This window comes from Porites lutea, chromosome 5 (assembly GCF_958299795.1).
Source record: "Porites lutea chromosome 5, jaPorLute2.1, whole genome shotgun sequence".
Lineage (NCBI taxonomy): Eukaryota > Metazoa > Cnidaria > Anthozoa > Scleractinia > Poritidae > Porites > Porites lutea.
Window position 1 is genome coordinate 24600545 of NC_133205.1, and position 20146 is coordinate 24620690.

Genomic DNA, 20146 nt, shown 5'->3' on the forward strand with positions numbered 1-20146 from the left:
AAAATTTCCGTTTCTTTTTTATGCTGATCTTTTGTGTTTTGAGCATTTACTAAAAGGAAGGGGCTCCAAAAGGATAAAATCCGGTATGATGAGGGTTTGCTTTCTTTTATTCCACATTTCTTATTTCTTTATTATTATTTCTTTATTTTATTATTATTTTTTATTTTGCGCCAACTTCGTTTGCTGTCCTATAATAAGCAAACTACACGTATAAACTAGTTCACTTTAAGAATGGCCATGATTGTAAGAGCAGGCCCGATTCGGGTAAACGGTATTAACTACGACTTAGGACATGTTATTTTAAAACGCTCGTAACCCGGATCCAGATTATTGAAGGAGAGACGAAATATACCGAAAATACATGCGCAGTTAAATGAGGGTGTCTCAAAATAAAATTCAAAATTTGGTTTAAGGGGCAGGATATTCTTAGCGCTGCTTGTTCATTATACAGCTTCTGCTAGCTTCGGTGAGTTTATTTTGAAGTTAATCAGTTTTTTTTTCATAATTATAACGGATCTTTTTTGTTTATTTATAGGATTGGTTTCTATGGATTAACTAAATGGCTCTTTATTGCTTTTTATTCGTTAAAATCGCTGGCTTATCTTCTTTTCTAATCCCTCTCTCAGCTTAGTGTCATTTCGCTGGCAAATAATAAGCGACTCATTTTTGAATAGTTCCCTGTTTTACTTTGTGAATCAAGGTGTTTGCAGTTTAGATAATATTGCCGTTGCATTCTTCCAACCTTTACTTTTGCGTCTGTGTTATTTCGTTTTTTGTCTCTTTGCTTAGTTTAAATCGAACTCAAGATCATCTTTAACTCGCCGCCGAAGGCTGGTTCTTCGTTGACCAGTACTGAACCAATAAACTGATTGCTCAGTTTGCCAAACAGTTATGAATCATGAATTGCCTTATCATTCGCTTGCATTTGCTTAATCAAATAAATGTTTTTTGGGGGGACCACCAAAAGCGTGTTCCTTTCGTTTCATGAAAAGACACTATCTTTTCTCTTTGCCAGCTATTTACGTCTGAAAAACAGTTTGCCTCGGGCGTTAACAGTCTGAGTTTCAACATCACCCTCTTGAGAAATAATAGAGATTGTACTGTTTTGAACAAAATGGAAATGCGGCGAGTCGCTGTGTGTACTCAGATGTCCCTTTTAATGTTCGCATTGATCCATGTATACAGGCTTATATTGTGTTTGCAGAGTGGAAATCTTCGATTAATAAACTTGCGTTGTGCAAACTTGAAATCGCAGTGTCAAGCAGTTCATTGGCTTTCTTTTCGGAGAGCCATTTTTGGTCATAGTGATTGTCCAAATCATAATTGTTTGTTTTCAATGCTCGAAAAAAAAAGCTGCGTGTTTTTCCCTCACACTTGGCTACTTAGGATCTACACAACAAGGAAAACAATGCATCTAGTTAGAAATGTAATACGTTCGTAGGAAACCATTACCACGAGAAAAGTAAATGGAAAAGTTTATCTTAAGAGACAAGGCGCTTCATGAAAGGAAAACGAATTAATCTTTGTTGACATCAGCTGTATATTTCCCATTTACAAAAGTACCTATAACCGACTGTATTATTAAAAAGAACATTCACCAAGCGTGTCCCGAACACGCGCGGTCCTCGGCATGGGAACAATTAGAATCACCAACAGAAGTCGAGATTACAGCAGAATATAAAGCCTAATCAAAGCAAAATAAGCCCTTTTGAAAGTGTAATTTGCCTTTGTGCTAGCTGAATGAGTTGTTTGTTCAAGACAAGACGCGTGCATTTTGTTTTCATAACAAAATTAAAGAGTAATCTAAAACGTGAAAGGAGCGTGCAGTCAAAGTTTGCTGGCCCCTTTTGTTTTTGGGTTTTCGGACAAAAGGAGCCCAACAATAGACCTCGTGGTCTTAACGCCTCTCTTCTGTAAACTGTATTTGCTGTTTTGCGAGAATTTCCTGTTCACAGCTTCTAATTGGGTAAACTTGAAACAATATTCCCGGTACACGCGAAAGTAATTCAGCCATTTAAAGTCACCGCAAATTAAAGTCAGCAAACGGTTGCGAACTCGGCTACGCTTATTGATTTGACTGTTCTAGTTTTCTTTAGCAAGTTTCTTCTTGACAACTTTCGATGGCAGCGCTTCTTGAAATTTCAAGTTGTTTCTTGTTGAAACATAAAAGAAAAACACACAACCCATAAGTTTTAAAGAGAAAGTTGACTCTAGTGCGTGACAGGATCCAAGCAAATGTGTCTAGTCGTCATTGTTTGACAAAGCAATCCTTTGTTTCGCTTAAAAGTTTTAATGCTGTGTTGCTTTGTCAGCTGCTAATTTAGCCAGCTATGTTGACTTAGACAGTTTGGGGCCATTTTAGGAGCATTTGGAGAACGGCAAATGAGTTTAAGCCTAAACATGAACAACTTTTTTTCTTTCAGTTTCGACGTGATCAAATCGGTGCGGCTGTTTGAAAGGTGCTGAGCGTGGAAAGAAGAGCCATTTGTTTGCTAATCTAAACTTGTACATAGAGGTCGCCTTTGAAAAGGTTTTCCAACGTGATCCCTTTTAAAATTGCGTTTAGAAATGATTATGAATGGCATATGTCACAAGTTATATTTAAATCAGATACTTATCTAGCTAGCACGACTTCTCCTTTTGGCTTTTCAGTACAGTTGAACACGAAACCATTCAGACGTAGGGGCCAAAGAATTGCCTCAAAACGATTTCAAATCTCCTGGCAGTGAAGAAAACCAAATAATAGCAACTCTTAGAAGACACATCCAAGGTAAGGGAAACTTTCTTATAGGATAACAATTTTTTTCTTCACTTCACTGGCTTTCATCCAGTAGTCCTTATACATTTCTTTCAAACGCCCTTGAATTTTAAGGATACTCATCACGCACGTGGAGCCAAACGGCTCACCCTGGGACTACGTCTATTGGCTTTTTCTGCTTGTGCAATATTCACTTTAGCCAATCAAGCGTCCAATACCTAAGTACAGGCTTTATCAAAGAATAGGGTTCTTAAAACTTTTCATCTTCTCTTCGAAGACGCTAAAGCCGGGTAACCTGAAACCGTAGCAAAAAACGTGCTCGCAACCACTTTGAATTTCGTCTTAGTTCCTAGAAACTCCGTTTAGCTTATTACAAGTACGTTCCAGAGCATCGACATAGTAACAGATAGCAATAGACAGTTTAAAAATCTCTACAAAATAGTGTTTCTTTCCAAATCTAGGACGCCTGACAAAAAGTTGTCGCTTGACAAGTCGTCCGTAGTGGAACGATTATAACCGCCTACTGTTCAAAAAGCTTTTTCTTTCTTGCCAGAAGCGAAAGTACGTACTGTAGCTTAATCTTCATCCCAGTAGAAATGCTATCTTACGTTTTAGTTTCAGATTTACTGGCTCGCAGTAGTTTTCGAATAAAAAGTGAATAAAATCTAAAATACGATGGTGAATCTGAGAAATTTAAATGTGTCTGCATCTCGAGAACCCACTTTCACGGGGCCGAAAAGTCACCCCAAAGCAAAATACCTAACATTTTACTAGTAGGTTCCGACATTTATTGACAAAGTTTTTGTTGTTTTCCTGTACTGCACTGCTTGCAAGCTATCTTGTGTACTTCTCTTGAGTACAGAGACTATTATAACTTTCAGAGCAGCCTTGAGTTAAGTTTTAACTCGACACACCTGTTTGTAATATTGATTCCTTTTTTTTCATACTCTGCTCACCTTTTCTAGAAAACAAGTACAATGCAATTTTTTGGCACCTGTCTCACTTCTAAAAGGAATATTGCTTGACATTTTTCATATAATTGAATACAATTGCCTGTTTTAATCTTCGTACCTTAAAGCTTGTGCATGGCTTTCGTTTTCCCTGGTGAAATAATGAAGAATCCGTTACTTATCCTTTATCGAAAAAAAAAACCTGACCTTCGCTTTAATGTTGTCGGACATTTTAAGTTGCTTTTATAGTATTAGGTGTCAATCCATTTTCAAATATTCCAACTTCGTTCGAAAGATAGGGTTGCAATTTGCATTCACTCTGGGATCTCCGACCGCAAAGTGCACCATATCTAGGAAAACCTCCTGCTTGTTCCGGGCTATCGAATTTCGTTTGCCTTATGCATTGCTGAAAAACACAGCTGATACATTGTAGCTTTTAGGTTTTGATTTGACAATTTACAATTCTATTTGATCTGTGTATGTGTAGTCCAAATAGCCTGCTTGATAGAACGATAGAAAGAAGGGAACCACAATAGCCAGCGGGAGAAAACGCAGTGTTGTGGAGAACAATCCCACATAAGTCAGGGGCACCCAACGACGGTTTCCCCCTAAATGCATTGAAATCACTTTTTAGGCTATTTAGAGTACTTCTGGATCTCTAGAAATGCATTTTAAGCGGCGCTGCAAAATTTGTTTCTGTTCGGTCATCCTAGGGCAACGTGAGTCTTTTCGAAATTACAAGGGCTAATAATCAGTATCATTTTCCCGAACATTTTAGATGCAATTTAAAGTTTTACGAAAGTAAGAATTTTTCTCTAATTCCTCTCTCCATCACATTTTTGAATCCGAAAGTTTTAGCTTTCCTTTTTTCTACGAAAAATAGCTTAACATGAGGAATGAAATGCGAAAAATTAAACTTTAAAAAATCGTAGGGAGTTTATTAGATAAGCTTCGAAAATTGTACATGAAAGGAACGGTCATCCAGAAATTTAAAGCCTTCCTCAAGCTATAGAAAATTCTAAGCAATTTTTGCTTCTCCGAACATATATTTTACAGAAAACTGTCGTTGGATTCCCCTGATAAGTTTGTCCTGAAGGTCACAAAGCAACGACGCCACCTCCCATTTTTTTACGAGCTAAATCTAGCTGTTCCCCAAACCCCTTGACGCAAATGATAATTAACTCAATACTAAAAGAGCAACCCTTTCGTGTGGTACAGTTTTTGATAAAACACAAAAACAAAAGATGTAAAGGCTGAAAATTCAAATAAAAGCTATACTAAGCAGTACTGTTTTGCCAAGCAAGGTTGTTTCTAATGCAAAACAAAATGACTTGTATTGACGGACAAGCTTTTGCGTGAGTGATGTGCATGAGTGATTTCCTTTTTGTCGCAATACAGGTTATTGTATTAAGCAAGGTGATGCTGCCTCCCCAGACTGTGCTAGAAATCCTGTCGGTTTCTTTCCGTTTGAACTTGTGAAAGAAATTCGGCCATTCAAATAAGGCAGATAGGATAACATGATAATTAAACCGCCCTGTTTGTTGCCTATGACAGTCAGGTAGATGTAGATGATTATAACGAACAGATTCACGATCTTCTTGTCCCTAGTGCGCTCGCTGAACGGTACTGTCTAATAATAATAACAAGGACTTTAATGAATAACACAATTACTGGAAGTTCTAGTAGTTTTCATTGTGGTCCAGACACTCACTTTTGAGGTTTCCGGCGAAAATGGTCAACTAATCAGAGTCAACTGAAAAGCGAGTATTGCACTAAGATTGACGCCTAACAATTCAAATAGGTATCCATCCGACATTTTGATGGTTTCTTCTATTTTTTGTATAAAACATTATGTATTTTGCGTCTCGAGACGACTGCGACAAGAATAAACGTGGATAAAGTAGCACTTTTTTTCGTCTCGCAAACTACGTTTAGTTCTTGAAACCTACATATAATATACACTTTTTTTTTTAAATAAGAATGTTGGTTTTCCGGCCCAGGCTGAATATTCTTATTCTTCTGCCGATTTACGCTGAAAATATTCTAGTATTATTCTTAGTTTATAGCTCATAACATTTCCGTTTTAGACTATACTGGGGGTATCAGTTATAGTTAGTTCATGTTTTCTCGTTTTGTTGCCTAGTTAGTGGAAAACATATAATTGTATTGTATTTACAGCTTTTGAACACAAAAATATATCCTTTTCAATATCTCAGCCTGGGTTTTATTCTTAAAATATTCTAAAAATTCGCGAATTTCAGCCTTGATATTCTTATAAAATATATTCTTATAGAAAAAAAAAGAGTGTACAAAACTAAACCATATAAACAATATTTATTTAAGCCATAGCGCATGAACAGTTTGTATAGATCTAAGCTAGAGACTGTTTTTCGAAACAACAGTGTGTGTTGTATCAAACTGAACTTTAAAAGATTTACGTACCTTTCTTTTTCTGAAATAATCAAACTACACTTGATTGACCATACCAAATTAAGGCTGATGCACTGGCGGTTATGTGGGAATTTCCTGTCACAAAACCTGCCGGCATAGTACATTCTAACTTGTTCGCAGAGGTCAAAAGCAACATAAAGAACTTTGCGTTGCAATCAGTTATACATAAAGTAAACCTGTAATGTTCCTTCGACAGCTTCATAACAATATGGTTTTGTCCTTACGCACGCAGAAATGTTTCCGATTTGAATGGTACTTGCGATTACGATATCAGTTGTAGCACCACACATTTACTTGTTTTAAATCAATTTGAGTAATATCGTGAGGCAATACAGGGAAAAATTTACATTCGAGGTTAGAATCATTTTGTAAAGCATCATGAACTGAGTGCCACAGGAACGCACTGCTCAGTGGCACACAAAAAAGGAGTTGGAAGCACCTTGCACCGCATAGAGCAAGTCAAGTAACGCTCAGACAGCGATGGACTTTATAGCCTTTAGTTGGATTAGTCAAGCTTGAAGATTTAACTCATAGACTTCAACACTTGACTTCCTCGCGTACGACAGGACAACAAGAAAAAGAACCAGCGAAGTATTGGTCAGTAATTAAGTCTGTACTAGACAATACTGTGATGCTCAATTTACCCTCTCTCTCATTCAAATAGTAAAATATCTTATTCCTGAAGTGAACTTTTCTTTAGCCGAAACATGGGAACAAGAACTTTTTCCAACTGTCCTAAAATGATCAAATTGAAGCTTGAAGCTTGAAGATTTAACTCATAGACTTCAACGTTTAACTTCCTCACGTTAATTGAATGGTCATACTTAATCGACCGATTCTAAAACCTCGTACTGCATCAGTAATAACCTGAACCACTGTAATGCTCAATTTCCACTCAAAGACTAAAAAGTGTCTTTCTTAAAGTGAACGCTTTCAGTCGAAATATAAAGGGAATTACAAGAACTTTTTCCCTACCACCTTAAGATTATCAAACTCATCCAAATTTGAAAATTAATATTAATAGAACAAATACAGCTCTGATGATTTTCTCCTCTGTGATCCGTGTGAAATTTTCGTACTATTTCGGCTATAAAACCAAAATCGATGCTTTTACCACTCGTGAAATCTCATGAATCACTTTCATCCACAGAGATATGTTTTATTGCTATCTTTCCAGCTTGAATAAATTTTGAACAAGTAAACGTTTGTAGGATTTTAATCGCGGCAAAATTCCCCCCAGTTTAAACGCTCGCGGCGTCCTGTAGTTACTTGAGTCTTTTACTAGTCTTTGCTCATAGCATGCCACGGTTCACTTTTATAGTAACACTAGTTTGCATTATATTTAGAACTGTTAACAAAATTCAAGAAACGTGAATTTTGGAGGGAACCTTCAAAGGCAATGATAGCTATTGCCTCCGTAAGATCTAATAACATTCTATTGTTCTAGAGGATTGGATGGAGATATGTGAATTTCTATTTTCCGTTGTTTACACAGTTTTTTTTATGAAACACAAATCCCAAGAAAATTAACTTTTTTCTTCCCAGAAAAACACAAAAAAGTAAGAAAAAAACAACAGGAGGCAAGAATGACAGTTTTTATTCCTCAAACAGGTGGTACATTTTAGCCCCTTTTTGCTGTCATGAAGAACATTCAAGAATACTATAGACTTGACTCGCGTCAGCTGAAGGAATAACTAATCTTGTATTCAAATGGTAAATTAAATTTTCTTTATACTTAAGCTGTCGCTTGGTATGAGCACCAGAACTGTCGTTTGAGTAAATGACATTCGCGAAGTTCTTTAAGCTGTGTAAAATGCCCTGTTCATTTTGAATTCAGGGTAAAAAAAAAAAGCTACATTTATTCACTGTTTTCATCCAATTGTCATTATTACTTGGTTGTTCCTTACTTTTGTCACTGTAATCGTCAAAGAATTAGGCATCTATTTCTCACTTTTTCGTCGTCAAATATAAATAGAACGTTTTTACAACAAAATAAAAGACAGCCCAAGAACAGAGTCCAATTGTCATTATCACTACGTTGTTCCTTATTTTTGTCATTGTAGTCGTCAAAGAACTGGACATCTATCTCTCCCTTTCTCATCGTCAAATATAGAACCTTTTTACGACAAAATAAAAGGCAGGGCTAACAGAGTAAGTGGTAAAAAGCACAATAAACCACCCTTGTTGGGAAGCTCGAATGGTCTTTCACAGGTATTGTCGGGAGTTTACAGACATAGTAGAAAATATTGTGATAATTCAGTCAGTCTTGAGATCCTGCCCTCATGATTCTCGTAAAAAATATATAACTTATCTGTGTTGATTATGTAAAACTTGGACTTCATGAATACTCAGGAAATCGACATGCTCTGACTCCCCTAATACTTTCTTTCTTTAATAACTTCGACAGGGCAATTTGAGACTTTGTAATCATAGGATCGCAATGTTAACGGTTAAGTACCTCAGATTTGCTAAAGATCCGAGGGAACTACAGAACAAGGATGACAGGAGGCTAAGCAGGCCATTATGTTACTTTTAAATTCTATAGAAACAATTGCTGTAAGAAGTTACGTTTGAGTGGAGCGTTTGCTTTTTTTTCCCAAAGAGTGAAGGAACTAAATTAATACAAAACATGTCAAGAGCGCTCTGTTCGGCGTTTTGACTTGCTGATAATCTTAAACCCAAAATAATGAATATAATTCAAAGGTTCTCTCTGACGAATGTTTCCTTATCAATTTACTGGTACTTTTTTGAGCAGTGAATCAATATCTTCCATAACAGAGAGGGCAATCTGTGTTACGTAAGACTTAGCCGGTGATTCAAGTATACTTCGATAAGAAGGTTTTAATTTTGATCACTTCATGGGTTGCTAATTGGGATGTGACTTTTTACATGGTACTTTATATGTACTTATTGTTAAGTCCACACGAGGAGGGAACCCGTTAAATAATCACAGAGGCATTTTCAGGTACGCTTTTGAATCAAGCTTATTTAATGAGAACTCGAAATTCTGGTTAGGCTTTCTCTCTTTTCACTTAATGCCAGCTTAATGCTTTCTTGGTATAAACACGATTAAATCTCTGCAGATACCATAAATGACTTTTAGGAGACAGAACAGAGAAGAACAATAGTAATGCATGTTCGTTCAGTGATTTCAAAGCATAAAAACTTAAACACCTGGATTCTCTCGACCCTCGAGAATGTAGACTTTACATCTCGAACGTGCTATATTTTCCTGTGGAATAAATGCTAACTTTAAACCGTTATTCGTGGCACTGACTTTCTGGGTTTCGTTTGCTTCTTTTCACGCATTATTCGGAGTAAAAGTAAGCGTTCCACTTCATGATGCTCTGCATGAAAACTATTTAGGCTTTTCAAAGGACACAACAGTAAAACAAATCGTGAACCTAGTTCAATTAATTTAAGCGTTTTTTATTGTCTGTGGTCCTACCTCAGACAATCCTAACTTCAATTTTTTAAATGGCTTTCTTTCTTTGGCAAAAGACCTATTGCTTTTTTATCACTTGAAAATTGCTTTTATCATTACGGAAGCTAATAAAAGTTCAATTTACTCTTTAGGCAACGATCCAAAAGTCTGCTCTTTCATATCTAACAGGTACGTGATGGTTCCGATTGTTCCACCTTCACGTATGGAGACAATTTCTTTCTATTTAAATGAAACTTGCACTTACAAATTCAATTATCACTGTGATTTAATCCATTTTTAAATTAACGAACATCTGAGAAGTTTCCCTTCGAAATCATCACAACATAAAGCCTGCATTACCAGTAAATAACCTGCGGTATTTACTTTGCTTACGCTCGTATCAATAGCGTCTACTTGGCTTCACACATGTAATTCTAATTCACGCAATTCTTGCGTCAGGGCAAAATAAGGTTAAGCACCAAAGAACAGTACTTAAGTGACACCGAGGCAAAATTATCTTGTAATATTGTTCTTCAAATACCCGTCAAATTTTCACAAGCGGGATTTATTCAGTTGCGAAAGGTCGAACACGTCTTTTGTACATTTAAGATTCTAACTCCGTTTCGTGCCTGCAACAAGGTGTTTAACCTGGCCCCTTTACTTGCTAAGAAGCGTTCGATTTTTCATGAGGAATTTACAAAGTGATAAATTGAAGCAGAAATAGGTTTATCCATTCACCGAATTTGTGTCTTTTCGTACATTCTTTCATTGCACGTATTATGTCCATTCACAGGGCCGATTTCCCTATCATTGATTCCTGTATGAACAGCATATGGTCAAACACAGTCGTTGGGACGTTTTCCCCTTTCAAAAGGCGCTCTCGCTGCACCTAAGTAAATGTTTACGCGGAACATGATTTCTTTCATGGCCAGTTGTGTTCCCTTTGTGTTTTGCTGGTACCGCTACCCAGTTACCTGCTTTCACGTCTGATTGTACCTATTCCCTTCAGCCAGACCGGCGACAATTTTCTAACAGATATATCACGCCCTTTGTTAAACGACCTCAGTAGTTAAGGGACTCTTTTCCCTGGTTGATTCCCGCAAGGTACATAAGCCCAAACAACCCGGTTCACTCAAAGCAACTCACCAGTCGACATTGATTTCTTGTGAATATTTTTAGCACTGATTTCAACACTAAAATAGAGAATTTTCTCTTTTCAGTCAGCTCTTCACTCTTCAACGAGTTTCAACAAAGATCGCATTAAGTTGTCTATGTCTACCGTCTTGAGACGGTATCAAAATTCCAAGTTAAGAACAAGAGAGATTTTCGAAGGTAAGTCTAACTTTGCTCAACGGAAACGCATGTTATCCCGTAATTTAATTGTCGGCACATAATACCCTAAAAAAAAAATCCTTGTCATGTGCCTGTCCGCTTTATCGCCCTTTATCATCGTCACATTACCTTGATTATTGTATTTGACAAAATGATTGCTTTTAATAAATAATATTTTGGAGCCTTTCACCCGATGGTTTTACTGTTTGCTGACTAAAACAGCGTGATCAAAACTCTTTCTTTTGATATAAATAATGTGCAGTGTACTATTGTATTAGTTTTGTTTCTAAAGCTCCGTCTTACCTGAATTCTTGTTTATTATTTTGGTTGGATCAGCCGTAGTAAGGCCCGCGGCTTATTTAGGCAGATCGTGCTAACACTTTGTTTTTATTTTGTATTCAAGAGAAAAATCTAATAGAACAAACACTTTCTGACTTAAGCAAAAATTAATTTCATGAAACGAGTGAACTTCTTAATATCTTTAACGCTAATTTGACTTCGTTCATGCTGCAATGAAATCAAAACCAAGTATATAAGCACAAAAAGAAACCAAACTTATATTAACTCGACAAAAACTTATATTAATTCGGTATTGTCAAACATAGTACTATATAGGTAGCTGACTTCACTTAAAGGGGCATGGAAATTTTACATTCATTTTTTTCTACGAAAATGTGCCGCAACTGTGGAGAAATTAAAAATCAACAGCTCTTGTGATGGTTCAAAGACAGAGATGGAGCAGTTTGTTTCACATACTCCCTTGCTAAGCGCTTTTAATATTATTAAGCTTCTCGTTTTGTCAAATTTATCTTGTCTACCTCTAAATTTAATCATGGACAGTGGCGTGTCGGATACAGTTACAGTACGTTTTTGAGTCTATGGACGAAAGCCTATGATGTTACCGTTCAAATAAAACCTCTTCAATAGTACTTTTACATGGTACTATTGGGTTTTCTGTATTTTGCCAAGTTATATTTGGGATTTTTCTCTAACTTCACATTTTGGCTTTCACTACGAGCGAAAGCAATAGGCAAGTTTCACGAGTCACAGAAAATGAAAAGCACAAAGCACCACAACAAATACTGTTTCACGCTGAAACTCGAAGTTTATAAAGACAGAACGCACATATCCAGGCTGACTAGAGAATAACTACAGAATGCTAGAAATAAATACACTTCATAAAGGTTTCAGCATATTTTCTTTAATTTGTGTCATCTAGGTGTGGCATGTTACATGACAACTATATTGGTGTATAAAGCCGTTGTCAGGTTAATGAGCCATTGAAGTTTACAATTCGCGAAGAATCTCGATTAGCGTGAAATCGATTTGGAATTTCAAAAACCCCAAGAAATAAACATGGAGTAAAATTGTTACAATCCACTACGTCGCACATTATGTCGATATTCAACGTTTTTTATGTGCTCTAATGCTTTCTTCTGTTGTACATTTTACCACGATTGCTTTCCGCTTCGCCCAGGGTTATGGAGTTCTTAAGTCAGAAAAAAATAATCACTATCACTCATTACCCTAAGTTGTACAATAAGGACAAAATGTATATACTTGCAATCAATGGATTCACTTACAATTGTCAGTCGTCATTATTTTTTTGTAAAAACTAGCGATGAGCCTCCAGTTTTCTTTCAGGTAGGTCAAACCGTTGATTAAATGAGCCGGTATGAAAAAGCACCTTCGAGTTAGGAGTTAGGGCGTAAAAGCTGCCTCTGCACTAAGTGAATATGGGTTTCACGGCTTAATCCGGGTGTTAGTTCCAAGACTCAATTATGGATAAAGGCCAGGTAGTGATAGCTCTTGAAATTTTTGGTTTTAGGGTTCTTTAGCACTCAGAAGAAGTAAAATAGTTCATCGTACTTCGCGACCGTCGTATACGGATATCAATGAAAGAAACTGCCTGCCACACAATTGACAACAAAAAATTGATTTCTTCGTATAATATATAAAAAATCAAATTTACACGATTTTCTAATATCAAAGCGTTATTCATTTTCACAGCAGTGGCGATCATTCTTTCATCTGAAATAATGCATAAGTGCAGTGCGTGTATAAATCTAACTGATACAACCACAAGTTGGTATACTCAATATTGTTTTGACATCATTTGTAAAAAAATTCGCGATTTTGGACAATTTTATGGCGCTGCTTCTAATCTTGAAAGCGGTTTAATCCGAGCTCACGTGCTAGTCGCGGCATCAGGAGTAAGGCGGCAGTTTGCGGTACTTTGGCAATTTTCTTAAAAGCTATTGCGGTGTAAGGCATCTCTAATTGTACCATTATTACGACCTTAACCGGTTCGTATAATGTGGTCTGTGAACGAAAGGTCATACTTACACAGCTTTATTGGAATAAACCGACAATCTACGCTCTACAATGAAAAGAAGTCCTCCTCAATGACGGTTCTTACTGCTTGGAATTTTGAAACTTGCTGCAACTATCCATTGACCTCGGCAAACATAATGGAATTTACTCAGAAGCGTTTAATTAAATTTGATAGAAACGAAGGGCAGTGCTTTGCCCTTGTGAACCGAGGGTTTAAACATCTTCTCAAATCATACCCAGCATGATGTTTTAACTGTATTTGATAAGAAATTTATACGCTGTAATTCGCCCTAGTGTGAATATTGTTATCAAAAGATTTTGAACCATTCATCTACTATATAAAAAGAAGCATTGTCTATGATTTTTGCTACCTGCTAGTTATGTAAACGGAAGAAAATCGTCTTTTGGCCAAGGGTTCCATGTGTAGTAAACACATTTTCATCCAACATTGCCCCGTTGCTGAGGATTGAACTTGCTGTTAAAACAAGGACATTTGTAACAAACGAAAATCTCTTAGATAATGGTATAAGAGTTACAGGACCTATATTTTTAAAACGCTGTGAATTTTTAATCTCATGACATTGTTAGATTAAAATGTTTTCCATGGCATATGCGATATAAATCACCAATTCACTGTAACGAAGAAAAGCCCATTCATTTTTTCTACTGAATTCTAGTTTTCAAATACTTGACTTTAAAGAATGCCAAAGGTAGCATCTCTACAAAATAGTAAGTTAAAAGTTAATTCAATTTTAGGCTTTTAAACTTTTTCCCTCGTACATCACACAGAACCTAATATTTACTAACTCTAGTCTAACATTTTTATTCATTCTGTAATAAAAGCAGGCTTTTAAAAATCAAACTTCCTTTACTCATCAATTCTACGAGTTTCTTTGATATTTATTGCTCAGTTGTTGCTCAAATGTGCGCTCCTTCGATATTGTTCTCTATATTTTTACTTTAAAGTTAAAGCATCCTTCCTAAGTTTTCTATAACGATAGCTTTATTTCTTTATCCAAACCTAATGGTGCGTTGTCATCCATTGCTCAGTTTAAGATAAGCAGAATTGTATTCCTGGAGAAAGCTTTTTTTCAACGTGGACAAGTTGAGTAATAACATTATAAAGCAAATGCTGCTGAGCTCCGACAATTCTTGACAGTTCGACATCTCAATGCCGTCTTACTAGCATAAGTCTTTCAAAGCTCAACTGAACATCATCATTACAAACCAGTTAATGTTTCCAAAAGCTATCTATCACCGGGCTGTTTCTATAAAAAAAAGTCCACGAGTATGTACCATAACTGGCCTGAGATACGCCAGAGGAGTGGGCCAGCTAAATCATGTTGACACTTGGATTTTACCTTGAATCTGAGGATGAATCCTATACATCGGATAATATTGCCAGTATTCAAAGGGAAGCTATTTACTGTTTTTCATACGACACTACTTTTCTCTTATTGGTGTTGTTTGAGAACATATATCGACTGGAATTCTCCTGGAACATTGATTTATCAAAAATGTTCCGCGAGAGGACTTTCATTTTATTCTTCTGATTTTACCTTCAACCTGTCTCAAGACCTAAAGTACCTGCTCGCGTAATTATGGATTTCGTGCGAAAAGTAAACATATGAGACACTAGAGAGCACTTTTGTTGGCGCTGAGAGCTTTTTTCCTCCTTAAATGCTTGTCCAAACGCAATGAAATATTTATTGTAAGGTAAAAATAGAAAAACAGCTCTTTCGGGACTTTATTTCTTTTCCCAACAGGTAATACTCTTCTCCTGCTGTGTTGCTGTAGCATTGATTTCTAAAACAAGACTGTTTATGAAGCTCTTGCTGGGCTTATTAAGGCCTAACTTAGTTTTACTGGAATGTGCTTCTAAGCAAGTGGCATGCACCTGCGTTTAATGTCAATGAAATTTAATAAGATGTTCTTCTACGTACGATGCGCCTGGCGTGTGGCATTTCTTATAACCTGTTCATAAAATGGCAAGATTTCCTTTGTCCCGCGATCTGTAGTAGTTTAAGAGACACAGAATGTTCTAGAGCGTTTCATCTATCATTCTCCATAAGGTTGTAGAAATGGCATTTATGCGGCGAACAGTTAAATGTGAGTTTTGAACGACTGATTTCTTTCTGTTTATTTGAAATTCTAACCAGAAGGCTTTCGGAGAAATTTTATTTCGTTTAAATGGTCTCTTTTTTCCTGGAGCTGCGCTAAATTATTGACAATAAAAGCGATATTTTTCTTTCCTTTCCTCTATAACTACCGAAACCTACATCTCATCGGGAAGCTAAAAAAGGATTAAAATGGCAAAGAAATTGCCCAGTTGCGTGTCGGCCCAATTTGGAAAAATACGACATAAGGTATCGCCTCTTAAAAGGGTATTTAACGGACCGCCAACCAGAAGTGCTTGTCACTTATTGCACGGCTTATTGAAGTTATTTACCCACTAAAAAGCATTACAGGTCGGCTCGTTTGAATCTCTACATCTGCAGATCACAACTGTGCTATCACCTAGCGTGTGTTTGCTATCAGCATTTAAATAATGTTATTTCAAAATAAACAACATATTTTGTTTTTCCTGAAGTAACTGTTTTTCGCTGTGAACGTGCATTGAAAACTCATGACTTCTCTTCCTGTTGTTTTAATTGAGGCCGGCGTTTAATGCCGCGTCTTTAGAATACGTCAATTTCACGTCGCGTATTTTCGGCGCTTCATGAAAGCACTCTTGACCAATGCGCGTCACGGTTTGACATTCCGGTTCGGAGAGGGCTTCCGATTCCATTTGAAGTCTTCATCTTGTCTGGCTGGTGACCACTCAAGCTGCTTCCTTATCGGATGTCTTTTGTCGTGAACCTGCTCATTTAATGGCTTGACTTGTCAGAACAGTCACTTGAACTTATCCCTGCACTCGGGAGATAACGTGGAGTCAATAAGCGATTTATCTCACTTTCAACGTCATCAAAGTCCGTTATTAAGCTTTTAGCTGCAAAACTGTGTCTTGGCCAAACTAAGGAAGAATACGGCTTGAAGTAAGTGACCGTGGTTATAATAATATTATAAATGATGGGCTTGTCCAAACTCGATTAATGTTCACTTTATAAAAAAATGCCTCCCCCATTTATCTAGGCGTTTTTAACCGGTGGGTCCTTTCTACATTCAGTGGGAGGTCAAAAGTTGAACTCTGTACCATGCGCACACATTCAGATTTGTTCCAAATTTTCATGCCGATTTTTATCGGTATTTTCATAATTGTCGCTGCTTAAAAGAAAACTAAATAGGGGCATTACTTTACCAACACTCCCCTAAAACTGGTGGAGTATTTAATAGGAAACTAAGATTTCACAGCCGCATAGGAACACAAGACGGAATAATTTTCGGCTCTGAACTACTGTATCCGATGAAGATACCTTTTTATATGCGAAGTCTAGGATAGTTGCCTACAAAATTATGGCTGATGCAGGAGAGAATGCAAAAGAAAAAAGGGACAAAGAAAGAAAGAAAAAAGAACGAGGCGCATGGCCAAGTCCGGAAACCTGGTATCAAAATGCCCATTCTTTTTTCACGCTTTTTAATGATTTTCCCTCCGTTATATCCCTGTTTTTGCTTATTCCCTTTCAGGACATCAACCCCATCTTTCCAACCAATCGCATGTCTAACATGAGGAGCGAGAATTACTCAGAGTAAACAGTGTTTTATGAAAAAATGTAGCCTTTCCGCCGGGAGTGTTATTTCCGTAGCTAATTCTTTTCCATACTCTACTGATAAATTTACGAGTTATGGCTCTGAAGTAGACTAGCACAAGCCTAGTCTGAGGTGCCAGAATATCATGATAAACCCATATAGAGAATTTTCTCGGTTTTGATTACTACATTTTTAAGGTGATTAACTCCGAGAAAATCAATCAAGAAGTCCCTCACTGGATAAAGTCTTGAAGTAACCTAAATAATAATCATGTCAGGCAAGAGTCCAATCAATTAAATGATGAGGCTAGTGTTAATATATGAAGAGTCTTTTGGTTTCGTTGTTAGTTTTTAAGTTAGCGTTGAGTTTGGGTGTGTCATTTCAAGACTTTTTCCATCTGCTTACAAGGTTCGTGATAAGTTTATGCTCGATGAACAGCACACAAGTTGTTGCACTATGCCTCAATCGGATTGTATTTTAGGAAGCACAATGAAAGTTCCTGGCCCACAGGGGGGGGGGGGGGGGGGGGGTGGCTGGGTGGGTACTGGGGTTAATTTTTGCTGGGTATGTGCCGCTGGCCTCTCAGAGCCCCTACCCCATTATAGTTTATTCTTTGGCCAATTATAGACCCCATCTTAGTCACTTTTAATTTGGGCAAAAAAGTAATTTTCGCGATCCCAGCTTAGTCACTTTCTAAGATGTATCTACCTTATATTGAATAAATAACACTTTACTTTTCACCTATAGTACAAACATTTTGGTACGTTTGCTAACCATAAATATGAAGAACTGTCTTACCCCAAAAATCAGCAAATGTGCGATCCCATTCTAGCAACTCTATCGAAAATGCGACCCCATTATAGTCAATCTAGTCGTGAAAATGGGACCCCATCCAGCGGCACATCCCCATCAGCCTCTTATAAGGAAGTACCCCGCCCCCACGCCGGGGTTCCTCGCGTGGAGCTTTATCTACCCATTTCAAAGTTAGTGGAAGCATCGTACAGGTAGCAATTATAGCTTATTGCTTGCAGGTAAAATCTTCGTACCCCTGCACAAACATAATAGACAGGACAACTGAAAAGAACTATCTACTTACTTAAACGCTAGGATCACTTTTCACAACATAAAGCTCGATACAACAGGAAATTACTGCTAGGTGGCTTTCTTTTCAAGAGCAACGCTGTTTTCATCCACAACCACACCACCTTCTAAAGTACAATAAACAGAACCACATGATCTCACTACAACTCTATACAATTCAGAAAAATATTCACAGAAAGAAATGTTGAAGCCACCACACTGTACCAATCAAACCAATCACTGTAAACACTAACACAGAAACGAGGTGCTCAGTAGATTCCATTTGAAAAGTCGCACTTTACAATTTCATCCTTAGAATACAAAGTAAAGGCTGCGCCGAACACTCTTTTAAAGAAAAGTAAAATTTACTTAAATTTTTTCACGTTATCACTTTAAATTTTCCCTTTACCAGAGGTTGCTAAATACTTGGATAATAATATTAATAAGGACTTTATCACAGTATTTCCAGTGTCTCCGGCTTCAACTTTAATACTGACTAAATTAACGGAGACAAACGTTCTAGATAAGATTGATGAAATATAAAAAGAAAACAACTACATAAAAGTGCATAAAAATCTATTACGTACAATTGCAAAGTACGGGTCACCTTAAAATATTACTTAAAAGTCATCTTTGAAAAATGGATAGAATCGATACAACATTCACTCAAAACATTAAAGCTCTTGGCAGCTTGATCTTGATAAATGTGCGATACTAGTGGGTTTTAAGCTGCATGCACTAGACGGACTAAGAGTTCGATTGTGCTTAAATTGCTTCAGTCGAAAGTAAAAAAAAAATATTGCCTTATGAACTGACTTTAGCAACAGCCATTCGATGTTCTTTGACAGGTAACCACTGAATTAAGCTTTATGATATCCTGAATTCCAAAATACCTCTTCACATCTTTCAGTTTAAGATTTCATCCAAAGATTCAAAATAAAGTTATGCATGCAATAAGCACGGGAAAGCTCTTAATTTCACCCGTAAAGCATCTTGGGTTAAGCGGGGCCTTTTTTTAGGCTTCGTTCTAAGGAAAATCCACACAAAATGGAAAGATTTTTTTGCGGCCAATGAGGTCGCTTTTGTTCAGTTCTCTTCCCCGGTTAGAAATTAAATTACTCAGTGACGCTGAAAATCGACATATTTTGTTGAACTTCGTTTTAAAATCCAATAAGACAAAGATGTCCCTCTGTAAAACAGCAATACTTTGACTGGAGTTGTTTAAGTATCATGATTCTGAACACGTTTCCTCCACATGTGTATAAATCAAGTGAGCAGCAAAGTGATCTTTTCTCAGTTTCGGGTGCCTTCGAAAGTCCCATATAAGGAAAATCATGTGTCCAGTGCATAAACTTACGCACCTCAGTATGTTAATACACAGGAGAGACCGAGAAATCAAAGAACATTCCGTTTCAGTTGAACAAAGGCGGAAAGCTACAAATGCAAATATTTAGTTCAGAAGGAAACATTCATCTTATTTTTTTTGCTTTCGTTTATCTAATTCCAGGGCGTGGAGACGTTTTCCTTGTTTACTTTTTCGGTGTTCATAATCAGTCACGAATCGCGTTTGCCAAGGAATTGCTTCTGAGGAACTATCCAAGCACGCGCTTCAACCGCTTTGGAAGTTTGTGGTAAGCGAAAGCCTTGTTTAGCTTGGCTTAAACCTGCTAATATTCCACCCTTTTAGCGAGGATATTTTTCCTGTTCCTCAGTATAACTGAGAAAGATGCGAGCGAAAGTGAATTTTTTATTTGAAATTTTGGTAATAGGCTGCTGCAACAGTGAGATAAAAAGCACTATGTATGTTCTGCAGAACACAAAAAGTGTATTGTAGCAAATCAAATCTTCCTTTGAGCATTTTTTTTGTATCGTTTTCTGGACCTTGTACTACAATAAATACAAACTATGATGTGGAAAGTTGTTCAAATCTCCGGCAGGCGCAGGTTTTGCCCTCCTACCTTCTAGGGCAATGGTCAAACTTACATTTTCTATTTGCCAACTATCCATCTGGATTAAAAAACTTTGAGCTACCTGTGTTCGGCGGGCCACACATAATCGTACACTGCGCAGACTGATTCTCTTAATACAAAGTAAATTCAGGGCGTTAATAGCTATGTGGGCGCTAAGACT

At 37.0% G+C, this 20146-nt stretch overlaps 2 protein-coding genes across 7 annotated transcripts in view; one reads left to right on the forward strand and one right to left on the reverse strand.

Annotated features, from left to right (window-relative positions):
• The first annotated feature begins 2652 nt into the window (after positions 1 to 2652).
• Positions 2653 to 20146, forward strand: part of LOC140937437 (insulin gene enhancer protein ISL-1-like) — a 49253-nt gene continuing 31759 nt past the window's right edge. The window contains exons 1-4 of one of the 6 annotated variants that reach the window (XM_073386999.1): positions 2653 to 2770; positions 9736 to 9772; positions 10804 to 10915; positions 19524 to 19647. The gene's annotated coding sequence lies outside the window, so the exon portion shown is untranslated. Of the gene's footprint in view, positions 2771 to 9735; positions 9773 to 10803; positions 10916 to 19452; positions 19648 to 20146 lie in introns of those variants that run through there. The other 5 variants (XM_073386991.1, XM_073386992.1, XM_073386994.1 and 2 more) reach the window with 5 other exon arrangements.
• LOC140938132 (uncharacterized) overlaps positions 16117 to 20146 on the reverse strand; it is a 56060-nt gene continuing 52030 nt past the window's right edge. Inside the window, exon 3 of the mRNA XM_073387659.1 lies at positions 16117 to 16262. Coding sequence (XP_073243760.1) covers positions 16117 to 16262 — 146 coding nt within the window. The remainder of the gene's footprint in view (positions 16263 to 20146) is intronic.